The sequence below is a fragment of the Lethenteron reissneri genome, chromosome 41 (assembly GCF_015708825.2).
Source record: "Lethenteron reissneri isolate LAM-NWPU_2019-01 chromosome 41, ASM1570882v1, whole genome shotgun sequence".
In the NCBI taxonomy this organism is placed as follows: domain Eukaryota; kingdom Metazoa; phylum Chordata; class Hyperoartia; order Petromyzontiformes; family Petromyzontidae; genus Lethenteron; species Lethenteron reissneri.
Genome location: NC_083819.1, coordinates 5724965 through 5747910, shown reverse-complemented (window position 1 = coordinate 5747910; position 22946 = coordinate 5724965). Strand labels below are relative to the sequence as shown.

The following is a 22946-nucleotide window of genomic DNA, read 5'->3' as shown; positions in this document are numbered from 1 at the left end:
ATTGTTTTATTTTTATTATTTTATTATTTCCCTTCTACGTGACTTGACCGAAAGAACCAAGAAGATGAATCCCTGCAGTCACGAAAGCTTTAAATCGAAATTTCACGAGCAGGAACTTGCGCGCTGGGGACCACCGGAATGTCACATTAACGGCCTAAAGGGCGCGGCCCCTCCCTTGGAGAATAAGATGGCGGCCGGGCTTCCGCACGCGGTCCTTCACACGGAGGCGCTGCCGGAGGATCCCCAGACTACAGGTGCTGGGATCCTGCGGGCGGCACAATGCAATCCTGCTGAAGCGCAGCCTCCGGGCTCAGTCGTCCCGGCTCGTCGGACACATCAGACACCCGCCACTCTGGAGATGAAATATCTACATAAGGTGGAATATAGGGTTTTAACCGTGACGGGTGCACAAACCAGTGACAGCGACCGACCTGTATACGCACACACTGCGACCTTTTGACCTCGATCACCTCAATAGGGCCTTGTCACGGCCAGTGTAATTTAGAGGATGTACCCAGGGGCATCTAGGGACAATGCATATTATTATCATTATCAGAGTTGCTTCTTTTTGTTTGCATTTTTGACTACTTGTGTTGTGGTTATTGCAAACATGATGCCTTGTATAAAAGTGTCAATTTTGTACCAGTTTAAAAGGGTAAAAACCTACTACTATGACAGCATTCCATCTCCAGAATACATGACGCATGCGTTAGAAAACTTAGTTCTCAAGTGACAAGAGGATCTACATGAGAGTGCTGGGCTCAAGAACCTTGAGAATAGCCGTTTCATGAATGCCAGCCTGCAGGGCCTCGTGTACACGACGCCGCTGGCAGACTTTCTGCTTTACAGCAATCACTCATTGACCTTTGAGTTATCCCAGATACTTTACATTCAAGACGAGCTACAATCCAGTTTTGTGTCCATTCCCTGGCATTGCGCAGCTGTGTGCGATTTGTTTGTATTTACCCTGTGCGCCACCCCTGCTGCACTGTACAGGCCAACAGACTGAGTTTCGCATGATTTGTCTGTTGGAGAAACATGTCATCAACACTTTCAATCAGAGCACGGCCATTAATGTACAGCGGTAATACCATCTCTGAGTGCGTGTGCACTCGTGTTTTCACAGTTGAGCACCTGCAGTGCTTCAGCATCTCAGACACATTGGACACTTGCCTGGACATCTCTCTTAACATCAATGTAAAAAATGGGAAGGCCAAAGCCTGATGTAGATTTTTCCCCCTTATTAATTATATATCATAAGTTGACTGCAGAGCCACTTAAGTCATGGTTTGTGAACTATTCAAAGTAATAATTTGCCATTGTTGTGTTTTTTGACTCGACAGAAATCCCTGTATATGGTGGAAGCTTTTGACGAATTCACGAAGATCGAGAAACTTACAGAATATAGATGTGGAAAGTGAATGCCATCTTCCTTCGCGTACCTTGAAGCGTTATTTTATATTCCCATTTCCAGTGTGTGATTGAACACGCATCTCTGTCGTAAATTAACATGTGTGATGCCGCAGCCACGAAGCCGTTCTGCGGGCGCCCCACCTACGACTTCACCACCGCCAAGCGATGGGGACGACGCGGCTTCCCCCTCACCAACCCCTCGCACAAACACACACACACCGACCCCCATGTAGAGCCTCGCGGGGAAGCCACCTGGTCCACAGGTTTTCACCCAGGAGCCCCCTCGTAGGGGGAACATCCTCCATGGTTTTCCCTGGGACCAGAGAATTGACTAAGGTTTTCCCCAGGCTGAATTGCCCTGCGGCGCCGTGAATTAACGTGGAAATGCACGATCACGACGAGGCTACGCAGCCACCGCGGATACAAACATACCCCGCACATACGGATCGGTGGGCAGGTAGTGAGGGGGGGGGGGCGGAGCCACGAACGACGGGGAAAACGGGGTCGTTCCTCTAATTGGTCGGGCGCTTAGCGGCGGGCTTAGATGCGGATGTCGCTGAGGTCAGCGGTCCGAGTGGGGCTGGGGTGCAGGTGAGCGCTCTGATTGCCGGGCGGATCGGGCTCTTTGATGTAGGTAAGGATAAAGGGACGATGGAAAGGGGCAGGAGGGTCTCTTGCTTCTCAAGTCAGCTATCGGGGCAGTTGTCTCTTCAGTCCAGCTATTCGAACGTCCGTGTGACGAGTCGAAGTGCTGTGAGGATGGGCACACCGGAGCGTCGAACCGTGAGTAAGAGAGAGAGTTGGTATTTAGCTTAATCGCCAAAGGGGTTGAAGTCCTAACAGACTAAGGTTCAGACCATCGGGAGATAGTTTAATCCTGCCTTGCCGATTCCGACTGATTCCGTGAGAGTGGCTCACAGTCATGCCGATAATAAATCGTTAGTAACTGATCACAGTCTCGGGTGAGCGTGTGGGAAGAGCGTGGTGCTGTGTGTGTGCGCTCGTATGTGTACAGTCGGCGCTTTCACGGGTGCACGCTAGTAATTGATCACAGCCTCGGGTGAACTCTGCGAGTGTGTGTGGAAAACGCGTGGTGCTGTGTGTGTGTGCGCTCGTAACGTGGGTGGTCGGTGCTTCCACGGGTGTACGCTTCGTCTTGCTGCTGCGAACCCCCGCACTGCGTGCGGACTAACACCCCTCGCGAACACCCGACCCACAGCCCTTTAAACCACCCGTAACAAAAACCCCCAATCGGCGACGCGGGCGCGAGCAACGTCATTTGCCCTCCAACCCCTGACCCCCCCGTTCAGCGCGTGTGATTGGTGCGCGGGTTTGTGTGAGGGGAGGCGTCGCGTTTGATTGGCGGAGAGGCAACAGGGTGCTTTCAGGCGGCCGTGAGCCAGCGCTGAGCCATGCCCCACAAGCAGGACTCGCGGACTCGCGGGGGTTTGACCCAGGGAGGAGAGCCGGCAGGCGGCAGCCCTTCTCCCGCGAGCGAGGAGCGCAGCAGCAGCTGCTCTCACACGAGTGAGGGATCGGGAGACGGCGGACCCCCTACGGCCGGTGCCCAGCAGGGAGAGGCCTCGGGGGCCAGCGGCCTCAACACAAGCTATTGTCTGGCGAACAGGTGCTCACACGTGGGGAAATCGACAAAGAGAGTGAGCCTGCACGTGGTGCCCAATGTGCTTATCATTACCATTGAGCTAATCGATTAGTGGTGAGAAAAATCGACAAGGTGAATTTTACTTGCTACACAGAATGCTTCTATTCAAATTTGATTGCATTCACCATATTTGTCATTTGGACATTGGCTGTACACCGGTGCAATATAACACATCGGTCCTCATAAAACAGTCTAACATCTAAAACTTGAGCTGCCATCCATGTTCCAACTGCTTCTATATTGAGAAATTATTTTGACGCACCCCACAAGATTTTCCGACTGGGTTTGCGAATCGCGGGAAAATAAATGATTGTAACAAATTTTATTTTATTTTTTGTTCTAAGCACTGGTGTCCCACCAATACGTTCATTTGCTCCCCCCTTCTGCCCCAGCTTAGCCAGCACCATATTTTCCTATCTTTTAACGCTTGGCTCACCACTGTCTCCTCCCTCATCCCTCGTAAGAGTTCCTCTTCCCAGAACAACTCAACATGCGGCTGGTCATGTCCAATCAGGTTGTGCACGAGCCGGAACATTATTCGCTCTACTCGGTCATTGTGCACCACAGGACCACCACCAATAGCGATCACTACTTCTCGTACAACAAGGTGACATGCTGCATGACTGCGTGGAAACGCCAACTCACGGTTGCCCCTACCAATGCAAACAAGTATTCTGAGCGGCGATGGGAGAGAGGTTCTCCCTCGAGTTAAAAATGCCAAAAAGAATAAAAAAGCACACTGCTGCACAACCACAGGCTGATGTAAATCCTGAACAATGTGTCCTCTTCTCCCCCCCTACCCCAATATGTGCAGTTACTACTACAGTCAGTAGATACTACTACAGTCAGTAGATACTACTCCAGTCAGTAGATACTACTACAGTCAGTATATACTGCTGTAGAGTCAGTATATACGACTATAGTCAGTGGATACTACTATAGTCAGTAGATACTACTGTAGTGCCAGATACTACTATAGTCACTAGATACTATAGTCCGTAGATACTACTAGTCAGTAGGTACGACTATAGTCAGATACAACTACAGTCAGCAGATACTACTATAGAGTCAGCAGATACTACTATAGTCAACAGATACTACTATAGTCAGTGGATACTACTATAGTCAGTGGATACGACTGTAGAGCCAGATACTAGTATAGTCAGTTTCTACTATAGTCAGTAGATACTACTATAGTCAGTAGATATTACTATAGTTAGTAGATACTATAGTCAGTAGATACTACTAGAGTCGGTAGATAATACTTTAGTCAGTAGATACTATAGAGTCATTAGATAGTATAGAATCACTAGATGCTACTTTAGAGTCCGTGGGTAATCCTATAAAGTTACTAGATACTACTGACTATTGTATGTAGGGTGTGTAGGATTAAATGCCTTCAAAATAACAATTGGGTGGGGGGGGGGTAAAAAGATTTTTGGAGGGGGGGGGGGTCAACAATTTTTGAAAACCTTTTAGATCAACTATTTACCCCCACTTTCGATAACTTTTTGATTCAGGACTTCTGAAAGGCTCTTATAATTTTAACGGACAAATGGATAAACGGAACGCCGGCCTTTCACAATAGCTTAGTATTTGTGTATGTATATGTTGTGTTTTTTAACAGAAGACAAATATATAAATTATACACCTGAAGCAAATATTTGAAAGAGTATATCTTGGGCAACTGGACAAAAACATCCGTGTAGAAATGTGAATTGCAGCCAGGTGAGCTGAATACGCTTCAAGAATTAATTTAACACTTTACTGAGGATTACAAAATACACCAATTAGTGCCAGTGGGCATTCATTGAGGCCTTCACATGTTTGTTATGCTGGTCCCCCAGACGGCGCATTGCCAATCAGACAGGGATCATTGCAATTTTTCCAGTTAATATAAATTAGCAAAGCTACCAACACTTCTTTATTTGGTCAGGACAATCAGTTGTTTTACAAAGTCTGTCTCAATGTCTCCACATATGTGATGATTGGCATAATGGCCCTGGTGTTAACGTTCTGGCCACATACTCAACGTATTATATCATCAAAAGAAAGAGCTGCCGCAGTAGTTGTTGGAGCTACCCGAGTAGTATGGCTCCCCGAGTATTGGGCGGGGTTACCAGAGTATTGGCCGTGGCAACCTGTGTATTGTTCGGAGCTACTGGAGTAGTGGATAGAGCTACCATAGTTGGCTGGGTTGGAAGAGTAGGTGATGCTTATGAGAAAACTGTTAACGAACAACCGCACGTGTAAACCAGTCACATGGTTAATGGCGACTCAGGAGAAATGCTGTTTGTAACACACGTGCTGTTGCATTTTACAGAGTGACGGTGCTGTTCTTCACAAGATTGCTATTAACCACAATAAATGTGTCTGCCCTCGATTTGGAGCACCTGCCCACGCCCTTCATTTCGAGTGTCCAACATATTTCAAAGCAAATTCTTAAATGTTGTTTGTATTATTAATGTACATATAAAGTGGTACCCGTCCGGCAAGATCCTCTTCATGGCTCCCACCAAACCGCTGGTGGCACAGCAGATGGAGGCATGTCACAACGTGATGGGCATCTCACAGGAGCACATGGCGGAGATGACGGGTGATTATTATTATTTTGTGTGTGTGTGGATTGCTTCGATGGTGGTGGCGGTGGTTGGTTGGGATGATAATTACCCAGCTTAAAAAGACACTCCAAGCCTGGGGTTGTCATTCAGACTCTGTCTTCTCGACAGACCTGTTCTTCACCTGAGGACGGCTGCTTGCGTTGTGGCCGAAACGTCGTGAGAATTATTTAATTATGTTTTATTTTTATTATTTTATTACTTCCCTTCTACTTCCCTTCTACGTGACTTTACCGAAAGAACCAAGAAGATGAATCCCTGCACTCACGAAAGCTTTAAATCGAAAATTATTGAGTGGTTCAGAATCGGAAATTTTTTGTCTAGACTGGAGGAATCCGATGAGCTATGAAACTCTTTTCACAGATGTCCAGTAGGGGGGGTCGGCAAGCTGCAACAACATAAAATAAAATATTTTATACATACGTGACTTTACCTAAAGAACCAAAGAGTATGGATTCACGCAGTCACGAAAGCTTCAAATCAAGATTGCAACAACAAACTTGGGGAGCGGGGTTTTTTGTGGTGGAGGTACCAGTAATGATGGTAATTTTGATGAAGGTTTTCGGAGTGGTGGTCTTTGTGGTAATTGGGGTGTTGGTAATAATGGTGGGTATAGTTGTGCTGGATATAGATCGTGGCTGCTGATACAGGATGTGTATGTAAAATCTACAACTGATGTCATTTTATTATCAGTTTGCATGTTCACCACATGTACGCGTGGTTAATGTCGACTTGATTCCTTGCAAAAGGTTTCTACAGTATTTGGTGTTTCAACATGTTAACACCTGTTTTATTGCCAGAACGGGTAAAACCTATTGTTATTTTGAATACATTGATACTGCCAAAAAAGGTCCCCCAATGTGTCATTTTCCTTGCACGCTTTTCCTTGGCAGGCAGTACCATGGCTTCAAACCGCCAGGCCATCTGGGCGAAGAAGCGGCTCTTCTTCTTGACTCCGCACGTGATGAAGAACGACCTCTGCAGTGAAGCTTGCCCTGCGGCGGCCGTCAAGTGCTTGGTCGTCGATGAAGCCCACAAAGCGATGGGAAACTACTCTTATTGCCAGGTTAGGTCCCATTATCGGAGCTCATCCTTCATTTTGGTTTATACGGCATCGTGAGTAGCTTTTAACTTTTTGATCCCGTGCCTGTGAAAAAAATCTCCTGGAATTTGCTCAGTCTCGTTAGATTTTCGACACTAAGCGGGGATGAGCCTGGATGGTGCTTGGATCGGTGACCATCATGCATTAACGTGGTATTGTAGGTTGCTGTGGGGCTATGTTTTCAGCAGACCAAAATCCGATGTAATTTACAATGCCCCTAACATGCTGTTTGCCTTCAGAAACTCATATTGATCATCATGGTGAAGTAAGGTCGTTTCACCTGCATGACGCGTATACAGCGTAGGGAGGTCCTCATTCAGCAGTAGATTGACAAAAAGACTGTACCTTCTGCATGCTAGTTGCTACATGAATCCAAATTGTACTGTTGTAAAACTGCCTTTTGCTCGCTTAAAAAAACGTTATGATTACCTTATATTTCCCGACTCTGCTGGTTCGTTAACACATGTGCGCTGTACTCGGTGTCCATGGCAGGTGGTGAATCAGCTCGTCGGCTATTCACGCCAGTTCCGCGTCCTTGCTCTGAGCGCGACGCCTGGCAGTGATCGGCAGGTGAGCCTCCCCACCCCACTGGGACACATGCTTTTGTCGACTGTTGGTTCTGCTCTCACTTGAACACCAGAGGGAATTTTTAACACCATCCTGCAGGTCCCGGTTGAAGGGTACCAGGACAGAGAGGTCGGCCGAGGAGCAGCTGGATGATGAACGCCGTGTCTTGGACAGGGAAATTGATGATGGATGTTGTGCAGATCGCAAATGACTGCAATAGGTGGAAGGTCAGTTTAACACGTAGGCTTTCGCGACCAATGTTATTCATAATCAACGTTTTTGGGTTTAGATCGCGTTTATTTATAAATGTGTCGTAACCCTCCACCACCCGACACGGCCAATCAGTAAAAAAGTGTCACGTTGACAAAGACAAATAGTTCACTGCTTTAGCCCACCGGTGTGTTGAAGCCACAACATTTACAATTTGAGGTGGAAGGTGTTGATTACTCAAGCATCATTACATACTTGCCAGCTCTACTGATTCGATAAAACCATTTTACCACATACTACTTTGGCAAAGTTTATTCTACTTCTTCATAACATCAATACAATAACTGTAGTATTTTTTGCTTTTAAAATATATTTGCAGTAAAACGGTTTAACAATTGGCAGCCTACTGCTTAAATTGGTAGGGTTGCTAGTGCGTCGCTGGCGCCCCCACGACCCTGGTTAAAGGGACTGATTATGATGGTGATGATGAATGCTGTGAATTGACTGTCTGCTGGTAATGGTCAGTTCTTGCCGATAACCCAGGATACCCCAGCAGTGTTGTTGGTTAACAAGCGGTGCACTGCTGAGACTTACAAAGTAAAAAACCGGCTTATTGCATGATGAGGTTCGTTTATACCTTCCTGTGTCCGGATTAACAACTAGTAGCAGGATTAGTTAAGTAAATTTCCTTTGTTTTTTTATTAACACAGCGTGTTAATTTAGTTTTATTTGTGATGATGATGATGACTGATGGAATATTTAATGCATTTATCGGGTGAATAGTGGCTTGCAAATAATTGCCACTCGTAATTCCAACCATCCAATTCCGCCGTTATCTCTTTGCGGTGCCGCAGTCTGTTCAGCAGGTTCTAAACAACCTCTTGATCTCGCGTGTGGAGCTGCGCTCTGAGGACTCCCCCGACATCCTGCCCTACTCGCACGAACGCGTCGTCGAGAAGATCGTGGTGGAGCCGGACGAGGAGCTGTCGGCCATCAGGGTGCAGTATCTCAAGGTACAGCCCCCACGATCGTGCCTCTAATGCAGTATTCTTCAATGTAAGGCCCCCTTGAATTTTCTGTAGGGGAGAATACGTCGATGGGAGTAGAGTGAGTTGAGTAGGGAGAGATGGGCCGGGGGCTCCTGAAGATGGTGAGTGCGATCTTGAAATGGATTCAGGATTGGAGTTGGGACCCAGTGGAAGGATCAGTGCACTGAAGGGATGTGGTTTCGTTTATGGGTGTAGGTGAAGTTTCTGGCAACCACATTTTGCAAACAAATCCAGACAGATCCTCGTATTTCACACACATCCTAACTCTTCTTTTCCCCCTTTCGGGCACAATGATGTCCTCCAGAAAAACGTACTCATGAGACATAGAATTAAGACGCTGCATTTCGTTCACGTTTACGTACATTTATTTCTCTCGCAGTCGGAGGATCACATTTAAATACATCAAACGTACGCATACTGGCCAAGCAAAACAATCGAGAGCCAGGGAACTACAAGATGCCCAGTGTGATGGCGACGCTAGGTAGATGCATCTGATGTGGAGACGCGTCTGGTGATGTCGACATGCCTAAAACCGGATCTCGTGTATGTGTCATGTGAGTCGTACACATAGTGTGAAAACCCAAGCTACTGTCAGTTTTATTGTCTCAATATCGTGATAGATGGGGCACCCATATGTGCTGCACATTAAACTCGCAGAGATACAAAACCGGGTGCCCCGTTGACGGATTCAAGGCACTGATTCTGTGCCTGTGGTGCTGTTTTATTCACTGCCATAGTGGACGACATTTGCGCTAGTTCCCGACTTGAGCGGTAAAATCTGACACGCTCTTCTTGTTTTACATACATTCAAAAAGACGACATTGTTGCCGTTGTCGCACTCGCCGGAATGAACGCTATTGTCGCGGAGCTCGTCATCACCAACACCACCATGATTTCCACCACCACCATCGTCACCACCTTCACCATTGCGATTTCTTTCAAACTCTGCAACATTTCTGTTTTTGTCGGCAAAATCAATGTCGTCACCATCACCACCGTCAACATCATTGCCACGAACATTGACGCCGTCTTCTTCATCACCACCGCGACTTCTGCCATCATCATCATCATCACCGTCACCATCAACAACATCGCATATTCCTTGGAACTTGAACGGCCGAACGACACGTCTCCCGAATCCGTCTTCTTCCAATGGGGCCTCCTTGGCTCGTTCCAAAGGCGGAGGAGACTGCAGCGAGCCTCCACGAGCCAAACGGACACCTCCCTTCACCACGGGAGCCCCTTTCAAGGCGCCTGTTGTGTGCATGTGCGCTCGAGTCGCAACGCTGTGGTCCGCCGCTAAATCCTCTTGCTCCAGGATCTCAACCACGGGCGACAGAGTCTTTGGAGAGCCCACCCAGAATCGATCCGCCCTGGGAGACGCGTCGGAGCGAGAGTTCTCCAAACACCTGGCCATGGCGTCGTCGTTGTTGTTGTTGTTGCTCGCGGAAAGTAATTTAAAAGTTCGTGAATTAAATCACTAAACGACAAGCCTCTTTTTCACGGACTTAAGTCAATGCTTGTGAATCCAAATGTAATGGGATACGCATGAACGGTCGTCATTAAGCTGTACTACTGAAGTATGGGGCATATAACAGTCTGTGCTAATAAGTAAGAAAAATAAATAATCTGTATCTTGTTTATGAATCCCGAAACATTTTTGATCGGAGATTGAATTGGGTTAGCTACGTTTCAACAGGGTCAGCCTGAAGCACTGCATTAATTTAAACATCGCGCTAAATACTTGAAAAAAATACATTGAGCCGCGACATTCTCTTCCCTCAATGTGTGACACTGAAGCCGACGTGAAGCAGGCAAAGCCCTCAACCTCTGTAGATTTTATGAACATTCAAGATTTTACCGTCTCAGATTCTCAAACCCCGCCCATTGATCCTCTCCAGTCAAAATGGGACGTAATTGGTAACATCGCACTTTAATTCACATTGATATCACTGCACATGAAGCAAGTGTTGTGACTCGTATCTGCAAGAATTGGCCACAAATCGAGGCAGGTGAGCTCATTAAACCTCAACGAGTAATTAAATACGTTCTGTGAAGATTAGAAAATACACTAATTAGAGCAAAGTGGACAAGCACTGATGCCATCACGTGCCTGTTATCCCAGAGCTTGAGCAGGTGTGTTGCCAATCAGACAGCGTTGATTGATGATCGTGTCACAAGTGCAGAACAATTTAAATTGTCTTTAAACGGGGAGTATATTAATAAAAGTGGAATTTTGGAAAACCTGTAATAGAAAGTAAGGTGTACTCCCTGCCAGGATGGAATTCTTGCTCGAGTTGATTCTGGTGTTTAATGGCAAGTGAAGCCTAACGCATACAGTGGGCTGTGTGATGTTACACGTGTAATGCAGGCATGCAATAGCTCTGTTAATTAACACCAAGGAAAGCTATTTGAGCAACAAATGCAGTTAGTTGTGTGTCGTCGGCGTAGTCGGGAGTCTGTGACGTCACGTGACACTCGTAGTAAGGTGTCATTGTAACGTCACTGCAGTCTGGTTGTGACGTCACATCCTGTCGGTGATGCGTGGAGTGATTTCTCACAGTTGCTCTACGGATACCTTGGAAAGCAGACGTGTCTTCACTTGCTCTCTGGCGTTCGCAAGATAACATTTTAGGAAAAGTTTAGGTGCTCTGGCACATTGGAGGCATGGCCATCATGAAGAGAGGTGTAAGGAAATTTTTCGGAAAGTTTTTCAAAAGAATATGCTGCTGCTGTTGCCGAAGCAGTTCTGATGATGAGGATAGCTCTGCTAGGACCTCACCGGACACTCCTCTTCCGAGTCTGGTGGGCGGCCGTTGCAGCTCCAGAGAGAGCGTTTTTCAGAGCTGCAATTCCAATTTAACGTCAACGAGTGAGGAGGCATCAATCGATGGACACAAGGAAAATGATCTGACTAAGGTAAGGGCAGTAAGAGCTGCAGAGAGTGAGATAAATCATAGCGGGTGACTGGGCACATCTAACAGAGTCTGTGCTAATAACTTTTTTTTTTGGAGAGCGAAACATATCAGTTCAGAGGTTGATTTGGTTTACCTATATATGGACAGGGTAAGCCTGAAGCACTACATTAATTTAAAACTCGTACTAACTACCTAAAACACGACGTTGAGCCAAGTGATAATCTTCTCAGAGTGTGACCCGAAAGCCGACATAAAGCAGGCTCACGTTGTTGAAAGTGATAATGTTCCCACAGAGTGTGACCCGAAAGCCGACATAAAGCAGGCTCACGTTGTTGAAAGTGATAATGTTCCCACAGAGTGTGACCCGAAAGCCGACATAAAGCAGGCTCGCGTTGCAGTCGAAACGTCGTGAAAATTTTGTTTGTTTGATATTTGTATAATTTTATTATTTCTCTTCTACGTTACTTTACCGAAAGAACCAAGAATATGAATCCCTGCAGTCACGAAAGCTTTAAATCAAAATTCAGGCTCACGTTGTTGAAAGTTTCAACAACAGTTTGAGTCAAGAAGTGAGGATAAAAAAGGCAGCCCTCTTTCGAGTCTTTGGAAAGCTGCAACACCAGTTTAAAGTCATGATGTATGTTGAACTTCTTTCGCACCGTGCCTAGGCAAACGTGCTGCTCGGAGGTGCGTGGAAGATTGGTGAGGAGACATCATCTGATGAAAGCATTGCAGATGATAGGACTCAGGTAAGAGAGGCTGTAGGAGCAGCAAAGAGGGAGGATAGATCACAGCAGGTGATTTGGCAAAATGTAATTATCATTAATGCTTTCGCGACCATAATCATCCATGATACCGTTTTTTCCCTTATTTTTTCCTCTTTTTTATTTTGAGTTAAATGGCATAAATATATAAATGTGTCGTTAAACCCGCCACCACCCGACACAGCCAATTAGTAAGGGTTGTTACATAAACAGAACATGCCAATTAGTCACTAGTACAGCACACCGGTGCGTTGGAGAGCCAAGCCACAACATTTACAATCTGAGTATCACGTTTGTGGTGACAACACGAGAGCACACAAGTGTTGTCACCACATCTACGCCTCTATTTAACGAACAAAACAGGTGGATTTCTCCACAGATCTGACTGTCGCCTTATGAAGCTCGTTGTAATTACTGGCGAAACGTCGTATTCAGATTGTAAATGTTGTGGCCTTGCTCTCCAACACACCGGTGTGCTGTACTAGTGACGAATTGGCCACGTTCTGTTTACATGACAAACCTTACTCGTTGGCAGTGTTGGGTGGTGGCTGGTTTAACGACACATTAATATATTTACGCGAACTAACAAGAAAAAAAACCTGTATTATAGATCAGTATTGATAAAATGTAGGTATAAATTTATTTAAGTTTACGTTGCAACACTTGCAAAGAAGACCAGTCGACACGTAAAGGTGCAGCCTTGAACTAGTCTGCTCATACGATTGCTCGCGGTTGGGTTTGCACGAGAGGAAACTCTCACCTATCTACGCCCACCAAACACCTTGGAAAATGTGGGAGCACCCACACCTGATCCCACAACACACATGGCTTGTCCATCGACTAACTGTGGTCTCCCCATTTTTACTGCTTGGTGAATAAAGGTGGGAAGGATGTATTTCTACTGACATGCCAGGAAATTGAAGCACCAAATTCCGTATGACAACACCAGATTGCTAACCGTTACATGAATAGAGTAAAAAAAAATTATTTCCAATTTCACGCACTGCAAGGATGGGGAGGGTGTATGAAGGGATGTATTCCCGTGTGGGTATGTGTGTTCATATGGGTCTGTATTTGCGCTCGAGTGATATCACGTGCATCTTTTTAACGTAACATCTTCAGAATATCACAATGTGAATTTAGACATGGAGTATGTTTTTGTCCAACTTCTTTGGACACAAGGATAGACCCTAGGAATCTGAAAACAAAGCAGAGTCTCCATTATTAGATTGGCTTGCCATGTTGTTTAATATTTAGCAACATTGTTCGAAATACGAATCTGCACTTAGCAATTTGAGTAATGCTGCAGTGTAGTGGCGATGCGTATGCATGACTTAAGGCTGCTTTTACCGTTACCGTAGGAGAAGAAGACCAAAAGTGTTCAATGGGCAGAAAGGGACACCATCTCCATTATCGTCGTCAAGGATGAGGCATCCACATCGACCCCCATGGTGTCAACAGCAAATGACAAGGGGCTGAGGATCCAATACATCACCGTTCCATCCGCCGTGTCTTACGTCAGCAAGGCTGGGCTGAACAAACCTAACGCGAGAGGTAAGTGTGTGCCAGCGTGACCCTGTTCCTCTGATTAGTATGGTTGGCTACGCACGGTGTGAAAGAAGTTCAACGTGCACACATACGTACACTTTGATATCTCGTCAGTGGCTGTCTCGCCATTGCTGTCAATGTAAAACTTACAGGCTGAAGATGCTCTTCAGGCAATTCTGATTACTAGTGCTGAACACTTCAAAGACATTAATACATTTGCATCTCGCCAGCTGGTGAAGAGGATTGTCTACCTAACAGCACCACAAAAAAATATGCCCGCACGCGTACAGGCTAAGACACGCAATTTTCAAACCATTCCCCTCAGATGTTCTGTGAGTGTCAAGTATGTGTTTCCATCTTGTAATGTGTGCAGACGAGGACAGCATTCCATCTTCAGAATTCATCACATCTGCGACAGACACCTCGGTTCTCAAGTGGCAGGAGGATCTACATGAGGGTGCTGGGCTTAAGAACCTCGGAAATACGTGTTTCGTGAATGCCAGCCTGCAGGGCCTCACATACACGGCGCCGCTGGCAAACTTTTTGCTTTACGGCGATCACTCATGGAACTGTGAGTTCTCCCAGATATTTTACATTCGAGACGAGCTACAATCGCGTTTTGTGTAGATTACCTGACTGTGCGCAGCTGGGCTATGTGTGCGATTGGTTTGCATTGTCACTGTGTGCCACCCCTGCCCCACTTCACAGGCAAACAGACTGAGTTTTGCATGATGTGTCTGTTGGAGAAACACGTCTTCAACGCCTTCATGAATCGGGGCACGGCCATCAATCCCATCGAGATAGTTCGCAATTTCAAACGTAAGTTCCAGCACAATTCCCAAGTGTCTTTGACGTTGAAACTTCTGTCATCTCAAGATCCCCTGAAAGGGCAGTTTGAATCAGTTTTTGTATACAATATCGAATAGAAAATTACTAGTTTTGGTCAGCACTGAGATTACAACTCCAATGCATCGGATGTTCTTCCGGTCTAGCATTCCTCTGTTGATGCTCGTTCTAAACATTGCCAGCCACACCCAGTTCTGTGATTAACCCACAAATCTGTCAATATGCTCTTCCTTTTCTTGAAAAGGTTTACGTGAAAATATCTGTTAAAGTCCTATGCACCAGATTCCACAATATTTCTCAAGAATCTGGAGCCGGTTTAGTTGCTGAGGGACTTCATAAGCTATATCCTAACTGTGCCAGTAACTGTGTGACCACATCATGTGTGACCTCTGTCCATTTTCACACAGACATCGGCGAGGACCTGTGTTTTGGCAGGCAGGAGGATGCACATGTGTTTCTGGGTTACGTGATAGATGCTCTGCACCAATCCTGCCTCTTCAACCAAAGGCAGTAAGTAATGCATGCCCCAGCAAACTCCATAAATATTTGCACAATACCAGCACATGGATGCCTGGGTTGTTCAGAAAAAATATTTGTCCGTAGGACAACCAGGCTAGAGTCTACATTTTAGACTGCCAGTACACTCACCAAGGTTAAGAACCAGGCTACAGTCTACACTATAGACTGCCAGTACACTCTGATTAAGAACCAGGCTGCTGTCTACATTAGTGTGTTTTTGTATTTTTATTATTATTTTAATTTTTATTTGATATTTTATTATTCATATTTGTATTCACTTTATTTTAATGAAAAATGTTTCTATCTACGTTACTTTACCGAAAGAACCAAAAAATATGATTTCCTGCAGTCACGAAAGTTTTAAGTCAAAATTTAGGACAACCACTATTGACTGCCCCACAACGGGGTACCCAGTACATTGACCTCAGACGGATGATGAGTAAACCCCCAATCATCATGATTTGAACTGGTAACTTTCCGTTTGTGAGATGCTCACATTATCGCTCAGCCAACTGGATGAATTCTTTATGTTATTTGGAGACTGTGACTTACACTTTTACCGTTAAATAATTTTATTTTATCAGGCGAGGCCCACTGAGCTAGATAGCTCTTTTTCAGGCGCGACTTGGCCATACATGATAGCTCAACGAAGTGACTTATCACGTGAAATTTTTATAAACCAAATACTCTAAGCGCATGTTTTTTTTAAATGTGGAGGGGAAAATCGGTGGGCTCGTATACAAAAAAATCCACGCGACCACAGGGAGTGAATGCAAACTGCAAATTTACCGGCGTCAGGATTGGGATCAAACCCATGACCTGTATACCAGCTGAGGTAGTTACGATATTGCCACTGCAGCGAGTTAATACTAGGAGCGAACAAGTATAACCCGTAAAAACAAAGTTTTTCACTATAAATCCTTTATATGCGTGGCGGCTAGAGTCCTCTCGTCCTCTGGCTTGAGATGGCTGCCACCTATGGGTCAGATGATTGTCTGCCAGTATTAAGCAATTGGTAATTAAATATTTAATTTGTTTTCCCTAAACAGTGTAAAATTTTGGAAAAAATTTTCACGAACATTAATTGTCTCGCACAACGAGTCTGTGTGCAAAATGTCAGCTCGATTGGATCACGGGAAGTGGGTTAAAAGACTACCGAAAGATTTGCACGGTCGTAAGCAAGCACGCAAGCACGCAAGCACGCAAGCAAGCAAGCGAACTTAATATAAAGGATTAAAAAATATGTAACTCTTCCGAGTGTTCATCTGGTAAAGACATTGCCTCTGTAGTTACCGTGTGGTGTCATTGCGTGTTGTGTTTTCAGGCTCGGTATTAACATGGAGACCCCTACATTGATCCACCAGATCTTCAGGGGGTACCTGAAATCGAGAGGTAGGTACTGTGCTCCTTTCTAAACATCCACCCTTTAAGGAGTGATTTCAACCAATGTCACAATCCATACTGGGCTATGCAAACTCTCGCATGCAACCTTATATTCTCTTTTAAACAACGAGCACATATGTAGATGTAAAAACACGTACACAAGGACATAAGCATACATGCACAAAATATGCATTCCCTTTCCAGTTTCTCTTTCATTGTTTACAAGTTATATAATTGATATTCTTAGGTTTTTTCGGTAAAGTCACGTAGGTAAAAAAATGTAATTAAAATTAATAAAAGTAACTTGATACAGCAATCGTGCTGTGACGGTTCCACCTGAAGACGGAAGCTTGTGTTGCCTCCGAAACGTCGTGATTTTTATTTCATTTGACTTTTATTAATTTAAATTTTTTACCTACGTGACTTTACCGAAAAAACCTAAGAATATGAATCCTTGCGGTCACGAAAGCTTCAAATCTAGAATTATATAATTGACTCTACTCCCTTTCCCGTGTAGTTATCTTGGTTAAAGGGTGTTATATCAACGATACGAACAACTGGATTGTGCTAATAGTGATTTCTTCGACCCCGCTTTAACGAGGCTACCCAACGTGCAATCTTCCAACATTTTAAACTTTAACATTGAACACAAATTAGTTGATGTCATCATACACATGTTGACAATATAGATCCTCAGGTCCTCAGGGTAAAAGGGGCGGAGCCAATTTCTTTCCGCCATTTTGGACAGTGAGGGCGGAGCCATCGTGCCGGTGGCAGTGAGCGGTGTTTTGTAGTTTCCGTTAATTAATCGTCATGGAAACGTTGTATTATTACCAGACAATCCTGAGTGTGATCATCGTTGACTACACAAGTTAGTAAGACGCCGAATATGGAACTAGATTGCACGTGTTTATTATGTGTGCCACTTTAAAAAGTGTTCATCAGGAAAAAAATTGAAATGTAATTGCTCATCAGGCCCCATGGTGTACAGTGCAGTCTCCAACTCGTATCAACCCTATCTTTCTGTTTCTGTGCTATGAATAAGGATCACTTCTGAAAACGTCACCAATTGCATGTGTTTCCTTGTAAGGCAGTGCTATTGACAAATGTGTTGATTACCTGTGATTTGTGCTAGGGCACCACTGCCAACACAGTATCAACAATAAGTTCATATTTCGATGTAAAGCTTTCGTGACTGCAGGGATTCATCTTCTTGGTTCTTTCGGTAAAGTTACGTGACTTTACCGAAAGAACAAAGAAGATGAATAAGTTCATAACGTTTTTGGTGTTTAATAACCGTTACAGTTTTCATCAAATATATTTTTATTTAACAAATATAGTTGCATCTGGGTTGGTGGTATCTGAAGATGTTCATGATATTAGCCAGTTAACATGTGAATACTTTTGATGAGGATTATGCAATATGCAGTAGTAATATTAATCTCCAATATGTGTGCACTTGTGTTTTCACAGTTGAGTGCATGCAGTGCTTAAGCATCTCAGACACGTTGGACGCCTGCCTGGACATCTCTCTTAATATCAACGTAAGAATTGGGAAGGCTACAGCCTGATGTCGATTGTTTTTGTCATTCATTATATTTATGTACCACAACCAGTTGACAGCAGAGCCACTTATGCCATTTATTGTGAAAATTCCGTCAGTTCCTGTGATCACTGTTTCATTGGTTTCATGGCTTTATTTTGGTGATTTCGAAAAGTGTATTGGTTTAGCCATGTTTGTTTGTTGTAGTACAGAGTTAGACTGAGGGCCTTAATCTAAGTTGTCTTGTGGTTGTTGTTGGTTGTTTGACTTGCATCCCACTGGGATTTTTGCACACAGCGTTGGTGTACGGTGTTTTTTTCCTGCAATATTTTGCTGTCTTTTCTTGGATTGTCTGTTTGCACTTAGTACATATTCATTTTAAGATGTTTTTTTTGTTCATGTTTTTGTTTTTTGTTTGTTGCGGTTGCACCCGATTCAAGAGCCGAATTGCTCACAGGGCTATACCTAATAAATGAACTTGAACTTAACTTAGCTCATGGTTTATTAATTTCTATTCAAAGTAATAATTTGCCATTTTTGTGTCATTGACAGAAATCCCTAGATCTGGTGATGGCTTTTCATGAATTCACAAAGACCGAGACTCTTGCAGAATACAGATGTGGAATGTGAGTATGCAATCTTCCATCGTGCACCTTGAAACGTTCGTGTATATCCCCATTTATACAGTGTGTGATCAAACACGCATCTCGGTCGTAAACTAACGTGCTATTGTCTGGCGAACAGGTGCTCGTGCGTGGGGAAATCTACAAAGAGAGTGAGCCTAAACGTGGTGCCCAATGTGCTTATCATCACCATTAAGCGATACGATGAGTTTGGCGACAAAATCGACAAGGTGAATTTTACTTTCTGCGCAGAATGCATCTGATATTCAAATATATTTGTATTCAACGTTTTGTCATTTGGACGTATTGGCAGTACACCGGTAAAGCATGACACACCGGTCCTCATTAAACAGTATAAAATCTAAATGTGAACTGACACTCATCTTCCGACTGCTTTGAGATCACGAGAAATTATTTTGACGCACCCCACAATATTTTCTGAAATGGGTTGCGAATCGCAGGAAAATATATAATTATTGTGAAAAATGTGCTTTTTTTATCCGGTGCACCAGTGTACCGCCAATACGTTCATTTGCTCCCCTCTTCTGCCCCTGCTTAGCTAGCACCATATTTTCCTCTCTTTTAATGCTTGGCCCACCACTGTCTCCTCCCTCATCCCTTGTAGGATTTCCTCTTCACTGAAGAACTCGACATACGGCCGTTCATGTCCAATCAGGTTGTGCACGAGCCAGAACTGTATTCGCTCTACTCAGTGATTGTGCACCACGGGACCACCACCAATAGCGGCCACTACTACTCCTACAACAAGGTGATGTTGTGCATGATAAACAAAAAAACAAATATCCCCCAAAGAGCCTTACTCGACTGTTGGTGCAAGTGCTGTTCATGAGCACCTGTCAAAGCCAGAACAACACAGGAAGGGGGTGGGTGGCCAGCACCACGCCCGGCCGCCTTTGTCCCCTGAGTGGTAATGTTTACATATTGCACCATATACTCATTTGAGGCTGAGTGGACCGAGGGAACGAGGCTCAGGACCGGTTGAGATAATCGTCACTGCTGTTAGTCTTAAGCGGGAATCGACCTCTGGTTGCCGGGTTCGTAGTGCAATGTGCTAACCGCTACGCTACTGTTCCCCACTATGATCATACATACACACACACAAAGCATATGAGTACACGTGTTAACTTCCATATAACATTCCGCTTTCATGATCTGTCACTATGGCTGACTTTTAAATTAGTCTGGTACAATTGGGTATTGATCGTAATTTAACAAGTGTGGATGTATTTTTTCTTCAGGTCAGCAATGGCAGCTGGTTCAGAATGGACGATACTGACGTGATGCCAGTCACCAATGCAGAAGTTTTTGAAGACCAGGCCTACATCCTCTTCTATACGAAGTAAGTTGTACTCATGATGTATTTTCAGAAACCATAAAACCTCGATCTATTTACCCTAAGTCAAACAGTGTTATCTGACAGTGTTGTGTACACTCTTACTCGGGCCACAATTATATTTTGAAGGTGGTTACCACGTGAGTTAGCAGCCATTTTCGGTGCAATTTATTTTTCTAGGTAGTTTCAATGACAGGCAGTTTTCTGTGGTGCCCTGTTGGCCAGTGGAATAAATTTGATGGTGATGATGTGTGCTATGTGTAGGTCACCAGAGCAGAATGCCATCCCAGTGGACATCGAGGACCCACAGTCTTCAAACTGGGTGGCATCAGGGACACAAGGAGAGCTCACAAGTGCTCAGACTACACAAGGAAGGACACTCAAGGAAGAAAGGACACTCAAGGAAGAAAGGACACAACCCGGAGACACACTGCACACAGACACACGCCCACCTAAGAAGACACGTTGGAGACTTAGAAATTTAGCCTGATATCAGATGCTCCCTCCTTACAGGCAATCCCCGGATTATGGAAGCGTTAGGTTCTCAACAATTTCCCCCCAAAATCCAGATAAAATCCCATAGCCAGATATAGTTGTGCCTCCCGTACTGTTTTCTCTCATTACTGTATCGCGTTGTAATACGTTGTGTATCACTGCCTGTAGCATATGTCTGTATATACGCTCTGCACTTCCTACGATTACACTGGTCAACACACTTTTTCTGGCATAAGGTATTCCAACGGTTTTAAGTTCTTGTCTATCACATCAGGTTTTTGAGATATTAAATATTGCATTTTCAATAAAAACTGCATAAGAAAAATATTAAATAAATGTGGATATCTACATAAAATTATATTATAAACACACTATCCTAAAAATACAGCACCATATTTTAACACTAAAGCAGTCCCTGACTCGCAACAACTTGCAATCATAAGTGACAAGAGTTAATTTTGGGTAAAATCAATGAAAATGGGGTATGCTTTGCTCTATCACATCTCATATGATCATCTCATGTGATAGAGCAAATCTGAGATCAGATTTGGAATCAGCACCCTGAAATTAGTCCAGGCCACAATTTTTTTTTTGTTGACCAGTGTTATTTTATTTAATCGAATATCTACCCTAACACTACCCATAATTAAACTAATGGAACATATACTGTATCCAAATGTGTATTAATACCATTAAACATTTTACCATTAATTGTTAACAGAAAGCATTCACTTACAAATGTTCATTCACAGTGTATTTAGTTTTCATCCCTATAATCCGGGGACTGCCTGTACTTAGTTTTCATCCCTAACCCACCTAGTGAGCCATAATGGTCTAGGTTTCTCAGAAGGAAGGAAATATATAAACATCTGATATGATGGGATAACTTTTACAAACATTTGTTTAGATTATTTAGATTATTTTGCTGTAAAAATTTCTGTAAGATAAACCAGTTTATTAAGCTATCATTTGTTGCCAAGTTGCTCCTGAATGAGAAGCTCATAGCTCAGTGGCTTTACCTGATAAGATAAAAAATAGTTTCGTTTTATTTGTAAATATTTGCTATACTTTTCACTGTCAAGTTTTTGTATTATTTGTTGTTGTATCATTCTGACCTGACCCGACTCATCGGATTCCTGCTGTATAAATAAATATTCTTATAAGAGTTAACAGAAAGATTTTGTTTGTCCCAACATTGTCTATCATGTGACTGTCATATAAGTAATCGTCTGTTTTTTGTTGGACCGAAATTATCTGAAGCTACATGTTGTGTACCGAAAAAAAACCTAAGAATATGGGAAGGGAGCTGTTCAGCGGAAAGAAGCACTCTTAAAGCGAGTCCTCGACGCTGGTCCCCCACCACGAGCAGGAATTCATCTTCTTGGTTCTTTCGGTAAAGTCACGTAGAAGGGAAATAATAAAATAAAACATAATAAAATAATTCTCACGACGTTTCGGCCACAACGCAAGCAGCTGTCCTCAGGTGAAGAACAGGTCTGTCGTTGTGGCCAAAACGTCGTGAGAATTATTTTATTGTTTTATTTTTATTATTTTATTATTTCCCTTCTACGTGACTTTACCGAAAGAACCAAGAAGATGAATCCCTGCAGTCACGAAAGCTTTAAATCGAAATTTCACGAGCAGGAACTTGCGCGCTGGGGACCACCGGAATGTCACATTAACGGCCTAAAGGGCGCGGCCCCTCCCTTGGAGAATAAGATGGCGGCCGGGCTTCCGCACGCGGTCCTTCACACGGAGGCGCTGCCGGAGGATCCCCAGACTACAGGTGCTGGGATCCTGCGGGCGGCACAATGCAATCCTGCTGAAGCGCAGCCTCCGGGCTCAGTCGTCCCGGCTCGTCGGACACATCAGACACCCGCCACTCTGGAGATTAAATATCTACATAAGGTGGAATATAGGGTTTTAACCGTGACGGGTGCACAAACCAGTGACAGCGACCGACCTGTATACGCACACACTGCGACCTTTTGACCTCGATCACCTCAATAGAGCCTTGTCACGGCCAGTGTAATTTAGAGGATGTACCCAGGGGCATCTAGGGACAATGCATATTATTATCATTATCAGAGTTGCTTCTTTTTGTTTGCATTTTTGACAACTTGTGTTGTGGTTATTGCAAACATGATGCCTTGTATAAAAGTGTCAATTTTGTACCAGTTTAAAAGGGTAAAAACCTACTACTATGACAGCATTCCATCTCCAGAATACATGACGCATGCGTTAGAAAACTTAGTTCTCAAGTGACAAGAGGATCTACATGAGGGTGCTGGGCTCAAGAACCTTGAGAATAGCCGTTTCATGAATGCCAGC

General features: G+C 44.2%; 2 protein-coding genes across 2 annotated transcripts; both read left to right on the top strand.

Moving 5' to 3' along the window:
- Positions 1-5606: 5606 nt before the first annotated feature.
- LOC133352648 (Fanconi anemia group M protein-like) lies at positions 5607-18089 on the top strand. Its single transcript, XM_061568415.1, has 7 exons — positions 5607-5672; positions 6588-6760; positions 7289-7366; positions 8428-8586; positions 15134-15208; positions 16542-16609; positions 18074-18089. The coding sequence occupies exons 1-6, from the start codon at positions 5615-5617 to the stop codon at positions 16551-16553; spliced, it is 555 nt and encodes a 184-aa protein (XP_061424399.1). The 5' UTR covers positions 5607-5614; the 3' UTR covers positions 16554-16609; positions 18074-18089.
- LOC133352541 (ubiquitin carboxyl-terminal hydrolase 17-like protein 6) lies at positions 16555-20977 on the top strand. The gene is made up of 7 exons (XM_061568251.1): positions 16555-16609; positions 18074-18144; positions 18696-18769; positions 18888-18996; positions 19392-19535; positions 20026-20126; positions 20385-20977. Exons 1-7 carry the CDS (start codon positions 16555-16557, stop codon positions 20608-20610), a joined length of 780 nt encoding a protein of 259 aa, XP_061424235.1. The 3' UTR covers positions 20611-20977.
- Positions 20978-22946: the final 1969 nt, after the last annotated feature.